This window comes from Typopeltis vanoorti, chromosome 8 (assembly GCF_054136105.1).
Source record: "Typopeltis vanoorti isolate ZY-2024b chromosome 8, IOZ_Tvanoo_1.0, whole genome shotgun sequence".
Lineage (NCBI taxonomy): Eukaryota > Metazoa > Arthropoda > Arachnida > Uropygi > Thelyphonidae > Typopeltis > Typopeltis vanoorti.
Genome location: NC_143556.1, coordinates 60,333,730 through 60,358,731, shown reverse-complemented (window position 1 = coordinate 60,358,731; position 25,002 = coordinate 60,333,730). Strand labels below are relative to the sequence as shown.

At 36.7% G+C, this 25,002-nt stretch overlaps 1 protein-coding gene across 1 annotated transcript in view; it reads left to right on the top strand.

The window, feature by feature from the left end:
- The window catches only part of LOC150104032 (hemicentin-1-like), a 792,930-nt gene that overhangs the window by 741,201 nt on the left and 26,727 nt on the right, over window positions 1-25,002 (top strand). Inside the window, exon 34 of the mRNA XM_090396385.1 lies at window positions 18,529-18,648. Coding sequence (XP_090252511.1) covers window positions 18,529-18,648 — 120 coding nt within the window. The remainder of the gene's footprint in view (window positions 1-18,528; window positions 18,649-25,002) is intronic.

Below are 25,002 nucleotides of genomic sequence, written 5' to 3'. Positions count from 1 at the left end.
ATCACTCCTTCCTGCTATTCAACCAAGTGAAAGAACTCCCCAGTGTCAACCCCGTAACCACCTCTCAACAGTTTAAAAGTCTCAATCATATTACCTCTCCTTCTTCTATACACCAAACTCGGCAGTCCACATTCCCTTAGCCGATCCTCATAACTAACATGGTACAGTCCTGAAACCATCTTTGTTATCTGCCTTTGTACTCTTTCGGTTAATTTATCCCTTTCAAATCCTGGGGACCAAATCTGAGAACAATAGTCTAAGTGTGGGCTGATCACAGACTTATACAACAGAATGATAACCGTTTTATCTCTGCAGGTGAGTGTCCTTCTCATTATTCCATCAATCCTCTGTGTTACCTTCACTACCTTTGCAATATGTCCCCTAAATTTCAGGTTTCTATCAATCATCAACCCCAGATCTCTTGTCTCCCCTACTTCCTCCAGTAAAACTCCTACCATAGAGTATGCAGTGTCCCATCGATGTTTCCCAAACCACAAGACCTTACATTTTGCTGCATTAAACTGACACCCCCATTCATTTCCCCATCTATCTAGCTTATTCAAATCCTCTTGCAGTGCTGCCACATCTGCACTATTACTAATAATCCTTCCCAGCTTCGCATCATCTGCAAACAACTGAATATCACCTTGCAATCCACTGACAATGCCAGTGATATAAAGGTTAAACAATATAGGTCCCAGTACTGAGCCCTGTAGGTCCCCACTTGTAACCCTCTGCTTCCTTGAAATTGCTCCACCATACGCAACTCTCTGATACCTATCGGACAGCCCAATCCTGAATCCAGTTGACCAATCTGATATTCAGACCCATGTGCTGCAACTTGAATATCAGCTTATCATGTGGCACCTTGTCAAATGCCTTTGCTAAGTCTAAGAAAATGGCAGTATATGCTTTTCCCTCATCTAATGCTCGTGTAACTTTATCATAAAAGACTAGCATATTGCAAAAACAAGAGCGCCCCTTCACAAATCCATGTTGACTCTCACAGATAACATTACCCTCATCTTCCCACTACAGTATACGGTCTTTATTATTATTATTATTATTATTATTATTATTACGGGTATCTCCATGGAGTCAGTAGACTCATCGCGGGAGACCCAAACTAGCAAAACAATATCTGTCATATCTCTTCTTGAATTCATTTACAGATGAAGAGCTCACAACAAAGTCAGGCAATGAATTCCACTCATTCACCACCCTCCAGGCAAAAAACCTTGTTCTGACACCTTTGTTAACCACACTCTTCTTTAATTTCCAGAGATGACCTCTTGTTCTTCCATCACTATCACACAGCTGAAACATTTCCCCTGCATCAATCCTATAAAAACCTTTTAGTAATTTGAATGTTTCTATCATATCCCCTCTTCTTCGCCTATCAGCCAATCTCTGCAATCCACAAGCTCTCAATCTATCAATGTAGGGAGCATTTTTTATATCACTCACCAACTTGGTCACTCTTCTCTGAACCCTCTCCACAGCCTCCTCATCTCCAAGGAATCCAGGTGACCAGACCTGAGCGCAGTAATCCAAATGTGGAAGTATCAATGCTTTATAAAGGGGAATAATAACCTCTTTATCTCTGGATGTCAGTGTGTTCCTCAACAACCAAGTAATCCTATGTGCAATCTTGGACACCTTAGCAATGTGTCCTCTGAACTTCATCTCCTTATCTACCAATACCCCTAAGTCCCTAGCCTCATCAATCTCTTGGAGTACCTTTCCATCTATGTAGTACACAGCTGGTAATCTTTTAATCCCAAAATGCAAGACTTTACACTTTTCCACATTGAACTGACATCCATTTTCTTTTGCCCATTTTACCAGCTTATTTAAATCCTCCTGCAAACTTTCAACATCAGCTTGATTTTTTATTGCACTACACAACTTTGCATCATCAGCAAACAACTGAATATCTCCCTTTAAGCCGTTTCTTATATCATTTATATACAAATTAAACAACATTGGCCCAAGCACAGAGCCCTGAGGCACACCACTGGTCACCTGCCTCATTCTGGACTCGGCTCCTCCATACACCACCTTATGGTATCTCTCCCTGCACCATTCTCCTATCCATATCACCAATTTAATATCCATTCCCATCTGCTCCAATTTGCGTAACAGTGTTCTATGGGGTATCCTGTCAAAAGCCTTAGCAAAATCCAGAAGTACCACTGTGTAGCCAGTTCCTTTGTCCAACTCTGATGTTATTCTATTATGGATAGTTAATAGATTGCTAAGGCAGGATCTACCTTTAACAAAACCATGTTGGCCTCTATAGAGTATCATATCCTGATCCACCCATTCTTGAATTTTGTCTTTAACCAACTTTTCCAATACTTTTACCACTACTCCTGAGATGGTGATTGGTCTGTAATTCAATACTGCAGTTTTAGAGCCACCCTTATGCAAAGGAACCACTTTGCCTAACTTCCACTCCCTAGGGACCATACCAGAGTTCAAACTTAAATTAAATATCCAGGTAAGAGGGGTTGACAATGCATTTGCACATTCACGCAACACCCGAGCTGATATTCCATCTAAGCCTACCGCAGTGTTTGCATTTAAGTTTCGCAATATATTTAATACCTTTGATTCTTTAGCTTCAATTCTCACATTAGGTATTGCTATAGGTATAGAGATATCCTCACTTGGGTGATAGACTTTTGAGAAGTGATCACTCAGTAACTCGACTATTACATCTGATTTTGTCACCTCAATACCATCAGCACCCACTAAGGTTATCCTTCCGAAGTCATTCTTCCTCTTACTTGCCACATAGCGGAAGAACTCTTTGGGATTACCCTTGATCTCTTTGGCTAAGGTCTTCTCATAATCTGATTTAGCTTTTCTTACTATGCTGGTAACCTTCCTAGCTTGAGCCTTGTACTGCTCATGGGTGTCCTGATCGCCCTTCTCCTTGTAAATTCTCCATAACATTTTCTTTTTTTGTAGTTCAAGCTTGATACTACTGCTCATCCATCTAATGCCTGCCTTGTTTGACCTCCTGACCATGGGGACACAATCTGATATTGCTTTCCTCAGATACCCACTGATTTTATCCCAAGCACTGCTAACATCTTTCCCTTGCAATATGTTCTGCCATGGGATGGCTGCAAGCTCACTCCGAAGCTTGTTATAATTGCCTAACCTGTAGTTTCGTACATACCCCTTCTTAATAGAAAAATCCACAGATTTTGCAACCTCCCAAGTCAATACCACATGATCGCTTTCACCAACTGGAGGTAACGAGGTCACCTTACTTATGCACATAACCTCTGAACCAATAACCAGGTCCAACACTCTCACACCACGTGTCCCTTCAGTTACGTGCTGTTTCAAGTAATTATCTCGTAGCAGATGTATGAACTCCATTTCCTTTTTGCTACGTGATATTTCCTCCTTCCAATTGATATCACCATAATTAAAATCCCCCATAATAATCACTAAGCCTTCACTCATTGCACTAAGTTGCTGATGCATGAATTCAATATCTCCCCCTGTACTCCCTGGCCTATAGCAGCATCCAACTGTATATTTGGTTGCGTTGGTCACTATTTCGCACCAGACTGCCTCAAATGAACTCTCATTCACATGTCTATCATCATGATATACTACTTTCTTTGGCTGCAACACATCAGCTATCATCAACAGTACTCCTCCTCCTGTTCTATCTTCTCTATCCTCCCTGAAAATACTGTACCCATCACATTCAATTCCAGTGACCACATCTTCTGCTGACAGCCAAGTTTCACTAATGCCTACAACTTTTGGTGAGATTTCACTGACTAATGCCAAAAATTCTTCTCTCTTATTTCTAATGCTTCTAGCATTGGTATACAAAAATTGCAGATTCCCTCTAGATCTTGTACCGGCTTTAGAACTGATATATAAATCACTAACTACCGTAGTCCTATGCCGATTTTTTCCCCCTCTCTTCTGCAATTTATTCTGCCTGTAAGGATCAATAAATACACAATCAGTGCTAAAGTTTCTCTCTCTTACACTCAACCTTTTCAATATTAGTTTCCCTGCCCAATAACTTCAACCTGTTCAGAAAACAATAACTTCTTCAATCTCTTATGTCCTTCCATGTTAAGATGCAGTCCATCTCTAGCATACAACTGCCTTTTTCCTTCAAACACACTCCAAACATCAACAAACTCCAGACCTCTTTTTCTGCACATTCTTGCAATCATATCATTCATTATCATTGCTCGTCTACTTAACTCGTAATTGTCAAAACGAGGCAGCACACACACTATTCTCCCATTGACACTTTTCCTCTTCACAATATCTAATAATGTTCTTAAATCTTTTCCTACCCGATTTATACTACCTCTCAGGTCATTCGTACCCACCATAACTATCATCTTGTCTGTTTCATGCCCTCTCTTTATTGCTAAAGCCACTCTTTCTATTGTACCATCAGCCAAGCACTCCTCATGCATACCACTCTCCATACCCTTAATCATAGAATCACCATATATTTTACCACTATTAACTTCATTCAAGTTCACACTCATGGACTCATTCTCTACACACTATTCAGCATGACTCTCCCAGCTTCATTACTCAACTCTCTATTACTTACCCCCCCACTCTCACTACATCTCATTTCTTCTTGGCCACTTGTGGTTTTATTATGTTGACTCCCAATCACTCCCATACTATTTATTACTGAATCATTCACCAAAGACTCACCCATATGTAATCCTGTTCTAGTTACTTCAGCTAAAGTAATCTCTATAGTCCTAATTTCTCTGTTTAACACATTAAACTCAGCTTTAACTTCCAGTATCTCCTTACCGATCACTTCCACTTCCTCATGAAGAAGATGAAGGTCATTTTTCATTTTCATAAACTCCCGCCGAAGTTCTTCCGCTACGGTCCCGATGTCAGCTTCCATTCCTAAACGCTCCAGCCTATCCCGACACTTCTCACATACGTCGACATTTTCTTTCTTTTCATTTTGCCAGACCGACCACAGATCCTTCACATTTTTCGGTGCATACATGTAGCATACATGTCTTTCACTACTTTCTCCAAGATCTTACTAACTACTGATGACACACAAACTAGCCTATAATTAGACACTTCCAGTCTACTACCGCCCTTATGCAATGGCACTATCTTACCTTCCTTCCATTCCATGGGTACCTTTCCCACTGCCAGACTTTCATTGAAAAGTCAGGCTGTCAGTTCCCTAGTACATTCTCTCAAAACTCGTGGTGAAATACCATCAGTCCCACAGCTTTACTGACATCCAGAGTACTCAGTATTTGAAACACACTCTCTTCTTATACCTCTAAACCTCGAACCTACCCTATCCTTCTAGTATTAAAACTGACTCCTCCAGGATGAAATACTCCAATAAAGTGTTCATTGAACAATTTCCCTATGTCCTCTGCCCAGTCACTCTATCCCATTTTTATCTCACAATATCATTCTTCCACAGTCATTTCTCCTCCTATTGGCCACATAGCTAAAAATTCCCTAGGATTTTCTTTGGATCTTAGGGCCAATCTCCTCTCTTATTACAGTTTTGCCTTCCTTACCATACTAGTCACTCTTCTGGCCTGTGTCTTATATTCTTCATGCATCTGCTCTTCACCTGTCTCCTTATATCTCTTCCATTGCCTCTATTTCGTATGCAGTTCCTGCTTAATATTGTTTGTCATCCACTTTACTCCAAATTGTGTCACCCAGAACATGTTTTGATGCACGTGGCCAAGGATATTACATATATGCTGTGTAAGTGATGTTTATGTAAATCTGCATAGTGGTTTCTAATTCAGTAGCTGGTATAAGACTATTCTTCTAGATGAATAAAAGCAGATCTTCCTGTTTGTCCAAAATAAGATAAGCCAAAAAAGCAATGAATCTAGTCGATGCCTAGAAAATGTAGAGGTGGAAGCTTGTCCTTAGAAGAAGCACGAAAGGTGGTGATTTTTTTGATGGTTCAAAAGGCAACAAAAATATTCAGTGGTTTTAAAACTTTCATAAAAAATTTTACAATAAAGAAGTTGTTTGCATGAGTTTTCCTCTGTTTTTATATTTATTATCATATGTCGATGCACGGTATTCTGTTATTGAAACAAACAAATAAAACATTTGCAACTTATATTCAGTGATGATGGCAAATTAAATATGGAAATAGACAACAGAATAAGCAAATCTGGCATGGTAAGAAGCCAGTTAAATAATTTTAAATAGAATAAAAGAGAAATTATAAAAAATACTCAACTTGCAGTATACATGTCAGTGTTCAAACTAATTTTAAAATTTGGATCTGCGAGTTGGTTTAAAAACAAAACAGTTGATTAACGGCTGGAGACCATGGATATGAAAGTTCTGAGAAAAATTAGGGAAGGGAATCAATGGCAGTATTATATTAAAAATGGAGATATTACGAAAGAACCTGGATATTATTAGCATTCAGGAATGTGAGCACATTAAGTGGTAGTATGACCACATAAACAGAATGGGAGAGGAAAGGTAAGCAAAACAGGTATTTCATTCCAAGACAGCAAAACGAAGACCCAGAGGATGACTGACATCTAGATGAATTGATCTAATTAGGAGTGTCCCAGAGGACAGAAATGTAAGATATGACAATATTGGAATCTTAACAAGTGATAAGTTGATTGAAGAGGAAAATTGTTGATAGGACATTAGTAATAATGTAAACTTAATCATGTAGTACTCTCATAATATCCTAAATATCTCTCCTTGAGGGTTTATATATCAGGAAATTGATGATGTTGATGTTAATATTTGCTGAAAGATGTCTGTATCTATATGGGAAATGGTCTAGAAATTCTAGAAAAAAATTTTTTCTAGAATTATTCTAATAAACCTGAATGATGGATACTTTGCCCTGATTTAACTGAAACAGGTAAGTGAAGCACTTGCATCTTTTTGATGTTTGCACTTTTTTGTTTGTATGACTATTTTTTGTAGGTTTCTTTCAGTTTTATATTGAAGCCTGCCAAAGTTAGCACATTTCTCTCTCCATCCTATAGACTATTTGAATCCCTAGAAGAAGCTTTCTATCACTGAGATAAAGAATTGTTGCAATGCGAAGCCTCATTACGAATGTCAGAGTTGTCAGATCAAGACATACAATTCACAACTTGCTTCACGTCTGTTTTCAATTTAAATGGATCTCTGAAATTATTGTTACTGATTGCACTTGATGATATGTTATTATATAACAATTTTAAAATGGAAATGAATTTTGAGGAACATCTTTGATAAAATTATCCACAGAACTTCCAAATTTGGTTAAATAATAAAATAGATATCAATAGATTGCATATGAATGGATTTGTACTCAGATGTCTAGTAAGTGTTGTGTGAGAGAGTTCAACATGCAGTCAGGGGAACTAGAATATTTCAGAGAAATGCAGGCAAGTATGGGTAAAGATATCCTAAAATAAGTGAATGATCACATAATGCTAAATGCAGTGGCTCAGACCCTAAAATTTAATAGGATAATCAACACAAGGCAAAGAGGTGTGGGATAAATAAAGTATTCCAGTTTATGTACATTAATGCCAGAACTATTCAGAATAAGTGGAAGGAATTTGGGGCATTTTTTAGTTCAACTTGGCCAAAAGTTGTTGAAAATTTATTTTCAACAAATTTTCAACATCTTTCTCTAAATCCAGAGTAATTTTTACAAAAGGTGATAAACCTTTTGGCAACTCCCATAGGCACAGATGACTTGCTACTGCTTCTGCCTGGTATCTCCAGCTCTGGGCCTGGCTCCCACTGAAGAGACCTCAATAAAGGTCGAAACTAGTCTGGGTAGATGGCCAATCCCTTTAATGCATAACAGTATACATATCCACATAGGAAATGTGTTTTGCATTATGGGAGATACTGGGTTAGAAGTGCCTGGTAGCTTGCTCCACCTTTGCCACGAGTTGCCTTGGTGTTGCACTACTTACTGGATAAGATAGTACAACACTATATTTAGTCCTGAAGATATTTTCAGGCGCAAACTTTGTTTGCTCTCACTGGGATAAAGGATTAAACTAAATCTATTATTGGCCAAAAGTTGTAGGCTTTAGTGGTTTGGTTGATAGAATATAACTTAGTCATAGGGATAAAATGTAAGAAGCACAGTATTTATTATTATTATTATTTTATTGCATAAGTATGCCCATGGAGTCCAAAGACCCAATGCGGGAGACCCAGATTATCCACATAATGTCTATTGTATACATCTATACATCTCCTTGAACTAACTAACAGAAAAAACACTTACAACAAACTCTGTTGTAAGTGTTTTTTCAGTCATTCACCATTCTCCATGCAAAAAAATTTGGTTTTCATACCCTTGCCAACACACTTACTATTTCCAGGGATTGACAATTGGTTTTCCCCTTCTCCTCTAGCCAAGCTGAAATATTTCCTCTGCATCCATCCTATTAGCTCTTATTATAAAATTCTATTACACATGTCACAGCAGGATCCTCACTTTAATCATAGATACTTGCACAGTCATTCAGTAACTCAAGTACATTGTTTGCTTCTGTCACCTTGCTAAAATCAACATTCATTAAAGTTATCCTCATGATCATTATTTTTTTTACTTGCCTTGCCACATACTAAAAGAACTCTTCAAGATTTCCTTTAACCTGCTTTTAATGTTGTCTTCTCATAATTTGATTTTGACTTCCTTGCTATGCTGGTTACCTTTCTTGCATGAGTATAGTATGTGAGTGAGCTTACTTATCACCTTTCTTCTTCTTCTTCTTATTATTATTATTATTACTAATGCCAGACCTACATAGAGTTAAAGACTCATCGCAGGACATACATGTAAATATCATTTTTTGCATCGTTTCACTACAAGTAGATTTGCTTGATTGATAATTACCAGGTTTTTAACTCATATGCAATTGTTTATTTATACTAGATGTATTCCCTGTATTCCCCTTTACATGTTTTACTGTCTATCTAACAGCATCATTGTGTGTGTGGGGGGGGGGGGGTAGCTTAATATAAATAAAAAACAACTAAAATTAACTGTTTCCAACAGCAGTTAACAGGCTGCATTTATACTTTACAAGGCCTCAAAAGAACAAGTCTGTTTCAGTTAATCAAATTCATACGCAGTTTTTTTAGGATATTGAAAATAAAAGTCAGCATTTCCATAATAATTCATTTTAATAAAATAAAAATAACACATTGGTATACATATATTTGCATTTAAAAAAAATATAAAAATAAATCAGTTCTAATTTAAATTAAAAAAAAATAAATAATAACTAAAAGTTTTTTTTCTGGCTTTGGTTTTAGCAAATATATCTATAATGTCATCCTAATTAATCGCATCCATTACATCTGATTCAGTGGATAAAAACGACAGGTCACTTGTTTTATTTTGGTGCAAGTTGCTTCTTAAATAATTTTTTTATTCGTTTCAACACTGAAAATGAGCATTCAGCACTTGTTCTTTAAATAGGCATCATCAAAAATATTTTTAGAATTGTTTCTACATTCAGAAAAGTAGACCTTAACCCATCGTTTATAAATGTGTACGTATTTTTAATTGAAAAATTTTCTTCCTTTATCATTATTAAAAATTGCTTAACTTCATCAATCATTAATTGCTGAGTCAATATCAGTCCCATAAGATAGTAAAATTTTTTTAATACTAGTCTTGTACTTGTCGTGATCTATATCTTTCTTTAAAAACATGTCAAACATATCTAATATGTCTAAATAGTTTTTTGCTCTTTCATTAATTTCTAAAATTAGCTTATTGCAAATGACATTAAAAGTATTAACAATGAAATTTTCTTTCCCATGTAATATATAAGTAATCTCATCGTTATATTATGAAATTTCGTCACACATTTTTTTTTCATTTTTCCACTCTTTTATTCTGATCTTTAAATTTTGTCTCATCTGTTAATAAATTCGCTTCTTCATTTAAAGCAGCAAAACTATTCTTATATCTAAAATAAAACCAATTAAAGCTGTAACAAATTATTAGCTTAAAAAAATCTTGGGATCTTGTAGAGATTTACTAGTAGCATTTATTCGTTGTAAAAATTTTGTCCCACACAACTGTTAATATTGCTGTTCCTGAATTGTCAAAATGATGAGATCTCTAATTTAGAAAGAGGAGAAATGGATAGTTCGAGTAATGCTTCTTTAATTTGCTTATATCCACGGTTTCAAAGCAATATAGCGTCCGCTCTTGCAGACCACCTCGTTTCACTTAGTCTTTTAACTGTTAAAGATTTTTTTTTTCTAAATGTTTAAGGAGTATACCCCATCTTCTTGTTGATGATGAAAAGTAATTATATACATTTTGAATAAAAAAAAATATTTCACTTCTTTCAGCCAAGATTCCACGGTATAGTTGCCAATTAAATTTCAATGGATCAAAACTTTATCCGCATTCTACTTTTTATCATGCAATTACCCCCCCCTCCTCGTCCTCCACCGTTAATCCCTGAATCGCGATTTTAGAGCTGTTAACGGATTAACTGTGGTGGAGCAACCTTTGGTCACTTGACTTTACATGTACTGTGTTACTTGGAATTTCCTTTACTGTCCTACGATATTTCATTTTTTTTTCCTGCACAATTATTGTGTCTCTTCCCAAAAATAAAAACGAATTTCACATGAGCGAAAATAATCAATCCTGAAATGACCAGAGATCAGCCTTTGCAATGAATCTAGTATTAGTAAATTTGTTGCCTTTTATTCTTCAAATCAGTGTAACGGAACAAGACAACTTTATGTTCTTTCACTTTACTGACAATATAGAAGATTTTTTTTTTTCGCGAATTTTCAAATGTATGTTCATTTAAAATATTATATGAAATATTTATATATTTTTAAATAACATTTTTTGAAATAAATATGACATTTTGCTTTCTTTCCTTCCAAAATACCGTTATATGGATTGTCACATTTCAATTTTAGGAACTATTTTTTTATGAACAACAAATGATGTTAAACTGCATTACTCAGAGTTTCCGATTGTAAGTCTTTTTTTTATATATATCCAAAATTTGTATCCAATGATATTTTAGCAGGGACTCTTTGCCTTTTGCTTAAAATTGCAACAGATTTTTTTTCCCCCACATTACTATAAGGAGATATGTTGAAAATATAATATGAAGGGTATCCTATAAGCAATGATATATATATATATATATATATATATATATATATATATATATATATGCGTATGAGAAATTAACTAGGTGAGAGACCAAGGTAACGAATGGCAATGATGTAGCCAATGAAGTTTTAACTGAGGATTCGCCTCCGTAGCGCAATTAGAAAAATGACAGTATGTTGCACCCTTCGATTAGAAAAGGCCCAGGTTCGATTCTCGTCATGACAGGAGGAATGTTCATATCGACTTTTTCAATTGAACTTAAGTTAGCCAATCTCATACGGAGATAGCAGGGTTTTTTCTCCCGGAAACTTGGGTTTTTCATCCCGCATACAGACAAATCGGCTCTTCAGGACACACGCAATTTACAGACAAAAATACTAACTCTGGTGGTGGTTGTGGGTAGTAAATGGTGTTGATGTAAGTGATTGGTAGTAGAGGTTCTGTGTAGTAGTGGAGACAGAGAGTTGTACAGTAGGTGTCCTCCCACAATGAGTCTTTGGACTCCTTGGAGGTGTCACTAAAAAAAAATAATAATGTTGATCAGGGGTGGCTCATGTATAGGCACTGCGGAACTGCAGCACCCCTAATTTTTCTCAATATATTAATATATTTTACATATCAAGAAAAACTCAATCACTATCTCCCTAGTAATCAGCTGCAATCCTCTCAAAGAGAGTAAGCCACAGGATCGGATCAGATAAATATATTTATTAATTGATTTATATTTCCTTGTAATATTCAATTTTATCATCAACAATTCTATACAATTCTCTTATTTTGTATAAAAAATAATAAAAATCCATCTTGTAGCACTCAGGATGGCGAAGGACGCTAGCAGCACTGTGTTTACCACATGTCATATTGCCAGTATTTGCTATACGTGCAAGCATATGCACATCATAGTGAAAGGTGAACTATTAGCATAATGCAGCGCTGTCCGTCGCACAGTTCCACTGTTGTTTATATGCAGTTTGCGCCAGTAGTAGAGTGTTCGTAGTGCTTATCATGTTTACTCCGTCTCTTTAAATCTTTGGACATTACAATTAAAGACATAACATTTGTTATAGTTTTTATTTTAGAACATTATTAAGGTTATGATAATGGATTTTATTTTTAAGTAATTTTGAATTATACCAAACTGTATAATTTTATCGATAATAAACAATATTTTTTCATGTTTCATTTTTTTTTTTACATTTTTATCATAATTTTGATATTTTATCCAAACATGTATACACTGTACTTACAGTGTGCATGTATATTTCGAAAGTTGTAGCACCTTCATGATTTCAAGCCATGAGCCGCCACTGGCAATGATTCAAAATTATGCTCATTTTGAAAATTTTCTACTGCATCTCCCTCCCTTCTCTCCTGGAACTCAGTTACATAACTACTTTAAATTTCTACTGGTTTGAAAGCTTTCAGACAGTATTTAAAATTACTTCATTTATTAATTAGTTTAGCGTTTTGACAAGAGTAATAAAGCAATAATATTGTTGTACCATTGAAGCTTCTAATTCTGTACTATTTCTTTGCAATCTGAAATCAGTTGTTCAGCTGTGTGCCGAAATTATTCTAAGTTTTAGCAATGCTATGTTATATTTTCAATATGTAAAACTGTTTATGCATACTACACAAAAGAAAATTCAGTAGTGTAATTTTTTTAAAATTCTAAATATTACTATGTCTTAGAAATATGCGATAATAATCCTCTTAGCTGGAGGAAGAAACTAAAGACTCTCACTGCTTTTGAGAAAGACAAGAGAGAACGTTTCCCCAGAAATCACGCTAAATTGCCTCATGCTGTAGTGCAAAATATATTCAAGAATGCCTTGTTATATTTTCAATTGTTGATTAGCAGACATCTTAACACAGAAAAACTGACATTTCTTTTACAGGCTGATACAGTATTTATGCCAAAATTATTTCTTAATTTATAGTGATCAGTTTCACTTTTATTATTTAAGCTAATGAAAATTATTGAGAGAGTGAGGAAAGAACACATCCAGTAGACACACTAAAAAGTGCCTAACAATAGCAAAATACATACAGAAAGTTTATTTTTTTTTTTTTACACCTTTCTGATTGATTTACAGATGTTCGAAATATTTTATTCTGATATTGCTTTTGTAGGATGAAACTCTTTTTTAAACATCAATTTCCCCCAATACCACGATGATTTAATGATTTATACTTATCAGGAAATAATATAAATGAGAAAATATACAAAATTTGAGTCTCCGTAGCTCAGTCAGTATAGACGAAGTCCTTTGGTCGGAAAGACCTGGGTTCGATTCTCATCAGTGACATGAGAAACCTTTATCTGGTCTATTTTGACTAAAGGTGAGTTAGTCAGTCTCACACGGAGGTAGGGTTTTTTTGGTTTTTTGTTGGTGTTTAGACGGAGCTGGTTTTGTACAAAGCGTACTGCTTTAAAACTATGCTTGACGTGGCGGTGAATTGGAGCTGTGTGGAAGAAAGTGATTTTTAATCGGTAAATAGTCCGTTTTTTCCCCCGTTTTTCTACGTTTTTGAGTGCTAAATTGTTTCTCTGAATACGAGTGTACTTCAGTGGTTGTTTTTTGGAAGTAAGTTGCTGTCATGATATAATATATTTTGGTAACCGCGGGAATCGAATGCATAATAGTGGAAGACAAAACGAAGCTAAGTTGTCATTATTGTATTTAGTTATATTTCATTTTATTTAATTATATTTAGTGTACTTAAATGTTTTGTTTTGCTTGTAATTGTTTGTACTTTTTTTTTCTTATTTATTTAAAGGAATTTATTAATTGAATAATTATTAAAGATTACGCTACTCGGCAGTAAGGAATGATGGCGGATTCAGCTGCAGTCGCAAGTGGCGTATCGCCAAGTCCTCCGCCATTTAAGAACTCTGTTATAAGCAATATCATAAGGGACTTTGTGGCATGCAGTACTTGCGGCATGTATGTGTCTTGGGAATTGGATATGTGGCTTGTGAAAGAGAGCGTATGTGCGCAAAATGCAGGCAGTTGGAGGAAATAAGTGCATTAGAAATATCGATATCCGCCCTTGTTGCTCCAGGAACGGGGAATGAATGTAGGAAGACAAATAGTGTGATAGGAGAGAATGAAAAAAATATATATGTGAATGAGAAAATAATAGTTGATAATGTGGAAGGTGTGAGTGACTGTGAAAGTTTAGGAGATGGTTTTGTTTGGGAGAGTGAATTTAGATTAAGAGTGACTGACCTGCAGAGGGAGATAGATGAGCTGAAAGAGGAGGTGGAATGTCTTGTGAATGAGAGCAGAAGTATGAAAGATAAGATTAGGAGAATGGAAGAGATAAATGCAAGGCGAATCAGAGAAGGCGAGAGAGAGAATTTTGGGAGGATGAGTGAGAGGTATGGGGGTGCTAGAAGAGGAGAGAATGGAAACAGTAGAAGAGAGGGAATGAGAGGGAGAGAGAGAGGTATGGGAATGCTAGCAGACGAGAGTATGGAAACAGTAGGTGAAACGGAATGAGAGAGAGATATGGAAGTTCTAGAAGAGGAGAGAATGGAAACGGTAGGAGAGATGGAATGAGAGAGAGGTATGGGAATGCTAGAAGACGAGAGTATGAAAACAGTAGGAGAGAGATATGGAAGTGCTAGAAGAGGAGAGAATGGAAACAGTAGGAGAGACGGAATGAGAGAGAGATGTATGGGAGTGCTAGAAGAGGAGAGAATGGAAACAGTAGGAGAGACGGAATGAGAGAGAGATGTATGGGAGTGCTAGAAGAGGAGAGAATGGAAACAGTAGGAGAGAGAGAGGTATGGGAATGCTAGAAGAGAGAATAGCAGTAGAGAAGATGGAATCAGAGACTTATGGGAATGAAAGAAGAGGAGAGAATGGAAACAATAGGAGAGAGGGAATGGTAAGAGGTATAATGTATGGTGACTCAATGATACGTGCTGTTCAAGATAGTATGCATGAGGAGTGTTTGCCAGGAGGAACAATAGAAAGAGTGGCTATGGCAATTAAGAGAGGTGAAAGGGTGGATGAGATGATCGTGATGGTAGGAACGAATGACTTGTGTGGTAATGTAAGTCGGGCAGTGAGAGATATGATATTTTTGCTTGAGGCTGTACGAAAGAAGACAGAGAGAGGAAAAATAGTGTGCGTGTTGCCTAGGTATGAAAATGATGAGCTGAGCAGAAGAGCGGTGATATTGAATGGCATAATAGCGAGAATGTGTGACAAGAGAGGACTGGTATATGTGGATGCTTGGAGTGCGTTTGAGGAAAGAAAGGAATGATGGCGGATGGCGTACATGAGAGAACGCTTACATTTGAATGAGGAAGGACATAGGCATCTGGAGAGATTGCTGTTCTGAATGAGTCAGTGTGTCCCAGGGAGGATGATAGCAGTGGTGGCCTCTTGTGGGATTCCCTAGCACATTTTCTCAAACTGATGGTATTTCACCACCAGTTTGAGAAAATGTGCTAGGGAACTGACAGTGCCTTTAACCTGGCTTTTCAATGAAAGTCTGGCTTCGGCAAAGGTGCCCAGGGAATGGAAGGAAGGTAAGATAGTGCCATTGCATAAGGGTGGTAACAGACTGGAAGTGTCTAATTATAGGCCAGTCTGTGTGTCATCAGTAGTCAGTAAGATCTTGGAGAAAGTAGTGAGGGACCGTATACAGCATTGGGCAGATGAGGGTAATGTTATCTGTGAGAGTCAACATGGATTTGTGAAAGGGTGCTCTTGTTTTAGCAATATGCTAGCATTTTATGATAAAGTTACGAGAGCATTAGATGAGGGAAAGCCATATACTGCCATTTTCCTACACTTAGCAAATGCATTTGACAGGGTACCACATGATAAGCTGATATTTAAGTTGCAGCACATTGGGTCTGGATGTCAGATTGGTCAACTGGATTCAGAATTGGCTGTCTGATATGTATCAGAGAGTTGTGTATGGTGGAGCAGTTTCAAGGAGGCAGAGGGTTACAAGTGGGGTCCTACAGGGCACAGTACTAGGACTTATATTGTTTAACCTTTATATCAATGACATTGCCAGTGGATTGCAAGGGGATATTCAGTTGTTTGCAGATGATGCGAAGCTGGGAAGGATTATTAGTAATAGTGCAGATATGGTACCCTGAATGAGGATTTGAATAAGTTAGATAGATGGGGAAATGAATGGGGTTGTCAGTTTAATGCAGCAAAATGTAAGGTCTTGAGGTTTGGGAAACATTGATGGGATGCTGCATTCTCTATAGGAGGAGTTATACTGGAGGAATTAGGGGAGACAGGAGATCTGGGGGTTGATGATTGATAGAAACCTGAAATTTAGGGGACTTATTGCAAAGGTGGTGAAGGTAACACAGAGGATTGCTGTAATTATGAGAAGGACACTGACCTGCAGAGATAAGAGGGTTATCATTCCGTTGTATAAGACTCTGATCAGACCACACTTGGACTATTGTTCTCAGATTTGGTCCCCAGGATTTGAAGGGGATAAATTAACTGTGGAAAGGATACAAAGATGGTTTCAGGACTGTACCATGTTAGTTATGCGGATCGGCTAAGGGAATGTGGACTGCCGAGTTTGGTGTATAGAAGAAGGAGAGGTGATATGATTGAGACTTTTAAACTGTTGAGAGGTGGTTACAGGGTTGACACTGGGGAGTTCTTTCGCTTGGTTGAACAGCAGGAAGGAGTAATGACAAGAGGCCATCCCTGGAAGTTACGAAAGGAAACTGTGGGCAAGAGGGTAAGGAGTGGTTTCTTTGCGTGGAGGGTGGTTGAACCGTGGAATGCATTGCCTGATGGACTGGTGGGAGCGAGAATGGTCAATGAGTTTAAGTGTGGTATGATAGACTTTATGTTTCTTATGGGGGAACCTCCCCTCGATAAGTCTTGACAGACTTTATATTCTTAGGAAGGCCCTCCCACAATGAGTCTTTTGACTCCATGGAGGCCTGAATAATAATAATAATAATTTGCTAATTTATAATAATCACAATTTAATTTTGTATTGAAATATTAAAAGTTCTCTGGTACAGTTACTTTGGAAAAATAACGAATTTGTGTGTGTGTGTGTGTGTGTGTGTGTGTGTGTGTGTGTGTGTGTGTGTGTGTGTGTGTGTGTGTGTGTGTGTGTGGTGATAATTTTGTCAGGGAGTTAGCCATGAAAGGCGAAATACAATGTTAATTCTATTATGAAAATTTTGAAAATAAAATTTCATTTTGATGCATGCACCTATACATGTTTCAAATGATAAATTGTAGGGAAAGTATTGCTACTTCAAAAGCTGCATGATATTGAAATTTGCCAAAAATATGTACATAACAGTTGACTCCATAACTGCCATTTATTTGATTTGTAGTGAGTGATTAGACCAAACCAAGAAAGTTGAAGTGCAAAAACCTACAGATTACTTTATAAAAATTATGCATTACGTGATATGATTCAAGATTTACGTATGAAACTCTGTAAAGTAAAATCGTAAAGTGCGAACCTTGGTGCAATCTGTGAACTAATCTTTGGCTAAGGTTATGAATATAAAATAAAGAAAACTTAATTTCAACAGATGAAGGCTGTATTTATTTTAAGATTCGAATTTCATGAATTCATAAAATAATTATCTTGAATCGAGTTCTGGGAGAATAAAATGTATTGGCAATTAAAATAATTAGCAAAAAAATTGATAGTGACATTGATATTCCAAAGTGATACAATATGAAGTGAAGACAGCATGAAAAGATTTCTTATTTTTCACTGGCATTAAAAACTATAATTATACTATAAAACAAGTAGTAAAAATGAATATAACTCGTAGATATTTAGTCTAATATAACTTAGATTCTGGTTTCCGAGCAAATGGCAAGCAAATGTGTTTCTTGCTATAGGCAACTGAATGTAGCTACATAACGCCAGGTAATATGCTAGAAATAGGAGAAAGAGAGGTGATATTATAGAGACCCCACAAATATCTGAAAGGGTCATACATGATACTATTAGATGGAATTTTTCATTTTATGGAGGGGGATACATGGTAAGGGATCATTGTGAGAGCAATGGAAAAAGAAGCCTTAGAGTAGGAGGATTGGAGGAATTGTACAGATTGGAATCTGAGAGTAGGCAGCTGCTGACAAGTGGAGAAGAATGAGAGGACATTCATGCAAGTTGAGACCAAATGCAGTCAAGAAAGGGGTGAGAGTTAATTTTTTCTCTTATAGAGCAGTGTGTGTGTTTGTAAGTGCAGATAGTGTCACTGGTACGCGTCCTCCCTCAGTGACTCCCCACTCCCTGGACATCTCATGCAGTAATAATAATGATAATGATATTTTAACTGTCTTTTTGTCTAACTGTATTTATTTTAGATATTGATGAATGTGCTAAGGAAGATCAATGCCAGCATGTGTGTGAAAATATTCCTGGAAGTTATCGCTGTATTTGTCCATCTGGTTACCGATTAAATATAAGTAATCAAAAATGTCAAGGTAAGTTTAACATACTGATTGCTTGATTTCATAATTTTCTTTATTCAGAACTTTTTTTTTATTTGCTGAATAATTATATCATAACTAAAATAAAAGATGTTTTGTTTTTTATCAAGTTAATCATAGCATATGCCAGGGTTTCCCAAACTGTGTTCTGCAGAAAGTGAATAAGTGTTCTGTGAAAAATTATCAAAATTAATATGAGCCTGGAATGGTTTTAAATGCTGCAACAAGTTCAATCATGTTTGAAAATCAGGTGCTCCCCATTTTGCATGTGGATTGTGCTATTAAGGCCAGCTTGTGCTGGCCTTGACTCAGCTGCTGGCTGACAGCCGCCCACGGTTTTCGACACACCTCCGAGCGCAAGTGAAGTACAGAGGTATCTATTGTAGGAAACGTGCAGTCACAAGCAAGGTCAATGTGATGCACTGTGGCCCAGCATGCCTGTAGTGTGCACTGTCGCATTTTTGCGATGCGATACAGCCTGTTTCGGTGATAGTATGCGCTTAGCTTTACATTGAATACAAGACTGATGATACTTGAATCTAACCAAGGTGTTCCATTAAAATTTCAGGATTTGTGAAGTGTTCCATCATAGAAAAAATTTGGGAAATGCTGGCATATGCAATGGTGAGATTCAATTTTTTTTGTATTTTTTATTAATTTTTATATATTTTTGTTTATTTTATTTATTTTTTACATAGTCTGGAAACAATTTTTTTCCCTTAATACCAAACATGGAACTTTTCTAGCCACTTCAAGCCCTTAATGAGCAGGGCACTGGTCTCACACCATATGTTGAAATGTAATTCCTGTGCTACATTTCCTAAGGGTGTATGTGTTCAGGGCCAGTTTGTCTGTTTTGTGGGAGGAAGAACCCTTGATGCCTTGTATTTGGCTGGCTAACTCATCTTCAGCTAAAAAATTTGTTTAAGAGTGCTGTGTGTCTATGCAGGATTCAGACCAAGGTCCTTTTCAATTAATCAATGCATTATCGATTGAGCTACAAAGGCTTATATAACTCCTACATACTCAAAATTCAAGTACAGTGAAGACATCTAAATTTGTTTAAAATGTATTTTAAGCAAATGTCTGTTTAAAATGTTTTTTGTTGTTAGTTAATTTATTAAATTAGAATAAGGAAAGTTTATCTTGTCTGTTTTGTCTCTCTCTCTCTCCCAAAAGTTTGGGATATGGTGTTCTTACAGTTTTAGCAATGTTGTCTCCTGAACTTCAAATCTCTGTTCACCATCACTCCCAGATCTCTCATCTCTTCCACTTCTTTCAAAATTTCTTCATTAATTGTATACTCTGCATCCCAACCTTGCCTACCAAATTTCAAGACTTTAAACATTAAATTGATAGGGTCCACTCATTTGCCCACTCCCATACTCTATTCAGATCCTCCTGCAAGGCTACAATATTTACCCTACTTCTCATAACTCTTCCCAACTTTGTATCATCAGCAAACAGCTGCACATCTCCGGTCAAGCTACTCCCGGTGTCGTTAACATAAAAGTTAAACAATAATGGTTGCAATATGGAATCTTGTGGCACTCCCCAGTACCAGTGCATACCAGTCTTCCATACACAACCTGCTAATACCTGTCAGCTATCCAACTCATTAGTCTGTTATCTTATCCCATCAGTTTCAATTTAGCCTCTAGCTTGTCATGTGGCAGTCTATCAAAGGCATTTGAAAAAATCCAAGTACGTCACTGTATGTGCACCTCCTTTATCAAGTCAATTTCTCACCTTGTTAGAATATGTAAGCGGACTGCTGAAACACAACTTCCAGCTAACATACCCATGCTGACCATCATACAGAATTCTGCTATCAACCCATTTCTGAATTCTATACCTCACCAAATTCTCTAAGATCTTAACAACAACCCAGACACACAAATTCAACCATAATTTGTAGCCTCAGTCTTATTCACTCCCCCCTCATTTGTGAAGTGGAATGATTTTAACCACATTCCATTCCCAAACATTTCCAAACATAAATTCCAAATTCCATCTTTCTTTCCCAAATTTTAAAACTTTACATTTTGCAATATTGACATCCCCACTACTATACCCATTCACTCAGTCTATTCAAGTCTTTTTGTAATGACACAGCATCTGCTCTCCTCCTCATAGTTCATCACAACTTGTCATCATTTGCAAACAGCTGTATATCTCCATTCAAATCTATAGCAACATCCAACAATGTATTTCATTCTATTCACTTCTATCTCACATCATACTGCCTGAAAAACCATTACCACTATCCTCCCCCCCACTGCATCTCTACCTTGTATGGATAGCTCTTTTTTTATCATCAAATATCTTAATAAAATATATCATACCCTTCCATCTTTATTTTTGTCAGGATGTCATCTTCGTCTAACCATGTCTCACTTATTCCAACAATTTTTGGGTAACTCAATCAATGCAACCATTTCATTTTACTTGTTTCTGATACTTCTAGCATTCATATAAAAATAACATAACAGCTCATTCCTGGATCTATAACAAGTTTCACTGATACGTTATTAGATGTGACTTCTCCATGCTTAACTCAAGCCATTTCTTTTTCTCTTTATTCATCTTAGAACCTTCTTCAAATCCAACTATTTTCCCCTTGATCCCAGCTCATCTACTTCCCTCTTTGTCTACACACACACACACACACACACACACACACACACACACACACACACACACACACACACACACACACACACACACACACACACACACACACACACACATTCACATCCTCTTGGAGCATCATTCTTTCTCATGCTGTGTTCTCCTGTCCACTCTGAATCTCTCCATTTCCTGTTTGTCTTGCACACTTGTTTTCTCTCATTCTCTACACCTATGTTACCCACCTCCATTCATAAGCACCGCTTCAATCTCTCCTTATCACATCGCTTCTTGCTTGCTCAGATTCATTCTCTGCACTCATTACTCTCTCTTCTAGCTAGCAATGTCTCTCCAAATGACTCAGACCAAAACCATTCAAATGCAGTCTATCACTCTTATACATTTCAGTTCTTTTTTCAAACTCATTCCACACATTAACGAACTGCACTGCTTTCTCTTCATACATTTCTGCTAACATATCATTCATAATTCTTGCTTTCCTTCTCATTCCATTCCTGTCATACCTGGTCAACACACTGACTACCTTTACTATCACAATATTATATTTTATCCTTTCAACAACCTCCTAGTATCCAGTCTTACATTCTCCTTATTCCCAGTCAAGTCATTTGTCCACAGTACCACTACCAACTCCTTTGCTCACTTATTCCTCATATCCAACACCTCAATCACTCTTTCATTTTACCTTCAGGAAAACAACCAACTCAGTTTTGAAATCTTGCGTCCTTTTTTTTGTTATCATTCACTCTCATTATTTTATCATCAATCACACACACACATACACTTGTTTGCCATCACCCGCTTACCACCTTACTGTTTTAACTGCACTCTGTTTTTCAACATCATTATTTCCCACTTTATCGTTTAATTTCACTGTTCCTTAATGTCATAAATTATCACCTATTTTATCATCAGTTGAATTTTTTTTTTTCCTACACTATTTGTATTCAGGCACCAAGAATAGCTTTTTCTTCATGACTATCATGAATGAATGAAATGCATTGTACAAGTGCAAATGTTGTGAAGGATTTTAAGTAGAATCTCATATTGGATTTTTTTCAATGCAGATTCAACAATTTTTTGAACAAATTACAGCTGTTGCCAGTGGTTTCTCTTCTGTTGCCATCTTTTATGCGAAATCGTTCATAACATTGGTCTCAAATTCAGTCAAAAACAAATTAAAGATAGTAAATAACTTTTCCTCTGTTCATACTTTTTTTCAGTTCAAAAAGAACAAAGTAACTTCATGTGCAAACTTTGTTTACTTATATTTTTTTAATTGGATAAAATATTTGTTTACTTGGATAAAGGATGAAACCAAGAATATAATTTCTTGGCATCTTTAATTGATAACATAAGGAGTGGCACAAGATTGTGCCACTTCATAAAGGAGGTGATCAAACTCAACCATCAAACTGTAGGCCTATCTGTGTGTCAGGTTTGTAGTTAAGTTGTTGGAGAAGCTTGTGAGAATTAGGATTCAGAGTTGGGTTGATAACAATGGTATTATCTTTGAGGGACAGCATGGATTTGCTAAAGGAAGGTCATGTTTTAGTAATCTACTTACTTATTACAATAAAGTGACTGCTTCCTTGGACAGAGGAGAAGGATACACAGTAATATACTTAGATTTCGCAAAGGCTTTTGATAGAGTACCTCATGATAAGTTGATAGTCAAACTAGAGCAGATGGGAATGGATATTAGATTGGTGCATTGGATTGGAGACTGGCTATCTGATAGGTATCAACAAGTTGTGTATGGGGGAGCGATATCCAGGAAAAGGAAAGTCACCAGTGGAGTGCCTCGGGGGGGGGGGGTCTGTTTTGGGACCATTACTGTTTAACTTGTATATTAACAATATAGGTGAAGATTTGGATGGAGATATTCAGTTGTTTGCAGATAATGCAAAGTTGGGACGAACCATGAAGAGTAGTGAAGATGTTGTGGCCTTACAAAAAGACTTGAATAAATTGAGTGAGTGGGCACGGAAATGGGGATGTGATTTCAATGTTGCAAAATGTAAGGTTTTAAAACTTGAAAAACAAAGATGGGATGCATAATTTATGCTTGGTGAGGATATATTGTTGGAGGTGGAAGAAATAAGAGATCTGGGGATGATACTGGATAGGATCTGAAATTTAGGGGACACATAGCCAAAATTGTGAAGACAACACAAAGGCTTCTGGGAATGATGTGGAGGACACTAACGTGTAGAAGTAGGGAGATTCTTGTTCCATTGTATAAGGCTTTGATTAGGCCACACATGAACTATTGTGCCCAGATTTAGTCACCCGGGTTTCAGAAGGATGAAGAGATGTTGGAAAGAGTCCAAAGGCAATTGACTAAGGTAGTTTCTGACCTCTGGAATGTCGAGTATGAGGAAAGATTGAGAAGATGTAATTTGCAGAGTCTGGTGGACAGGAGGAAGAGGGGAGATAAATGGTTGTTATAGGATCAATCTTGGTAAGGGGTTGTTATAGGATCAATGCTGGAGAAGTTCTACAGAAAATAGTGGGAGATTGGGGGAGAATCAGAGGTCATCCCTGGAAACTGTATAAAGAAGGTGTGAGTAGGGGAGTGAGAGGCAGGTTTTTTTTTTGTGCATAGTTGTAAATGATTGGAATGCCTTGCCTGAGAGTGTGGTGTCTGCAAGGAGTTTAAATGTGTTCAAGGCACAAGATTACTTGAATATGCATACACATATCACATACATAGCTCATCACAGTATGATGAGCTGTGTATGTGATAAAAGGACCTCCCAGATGAGTCTTGGACTTCATGAGGTCTTGGGGTAATAATAATTATAATAATAATAATAATAACATAACCAAGTAAAAATCTTTCAACATCTATCTCTAATCCAGAGTATTTTACTAAGAAGGTGTAATATCTTTTGGCTACTTGTATATGGAAATACGACTTCTGCATTACTTTAACCTTGATATCACTACTGGCTCTGGCTCTCACTGTTGAGATCTCAATAAAAGTCTAAACCATTCTGGGCACTTCCCATAATGCATACCATGACACATGCTTTGCATTATGGGATACTATGGCAATTGATGAGAAGTCATTAGCCTCTATATATGAGTTGCCCTATCATGAAGTTGCTTCATCTGCAAACTTTTTTTTACTTATGCTTGGATAAAGGATGAAACCAAGAATATAATTTCATTGTATCTTTGATTTATATTATAATTCATGTGATCATGCCAATAAAGTTTCATTAAGATTTAAATGGAAAAAAATATAATACATGCTTACCCTTCAGAATAGATTTATTCTGAAGAGTAAGCACACGTAACTAAAAAAGTTCATGTAGTTTTTTGTAGAGTTTGCTGTGAGCAATGACTTGTTTTATTTTGTAGTGGTTTGCAGAGCACAATTTTTTATGTATGTTATAAGGCACAGATATGCATCAGTCAATCAGTGCTTGGTGTGTACTCTTTTTCTGTGACTCTGAACCCTTTTAAAATGTCCATTGAACCTGGTGTAATTTGAGCTTAGTTTGCTTTATGAATTTAAACTCAGTTCAAAGGCTTCAGAAGCATCCCATAAGATATGTGTGCCATTTGGAAAAGATACAGTAGCAGAAAGCACTGCAGAAATGGTTTAAAAAAATTGTTTCTGGTGATGAATCATTGTTATGCAACCATTATTGTTAAGATTGGGATGGTTGATCAAAATTTCACAGGCGT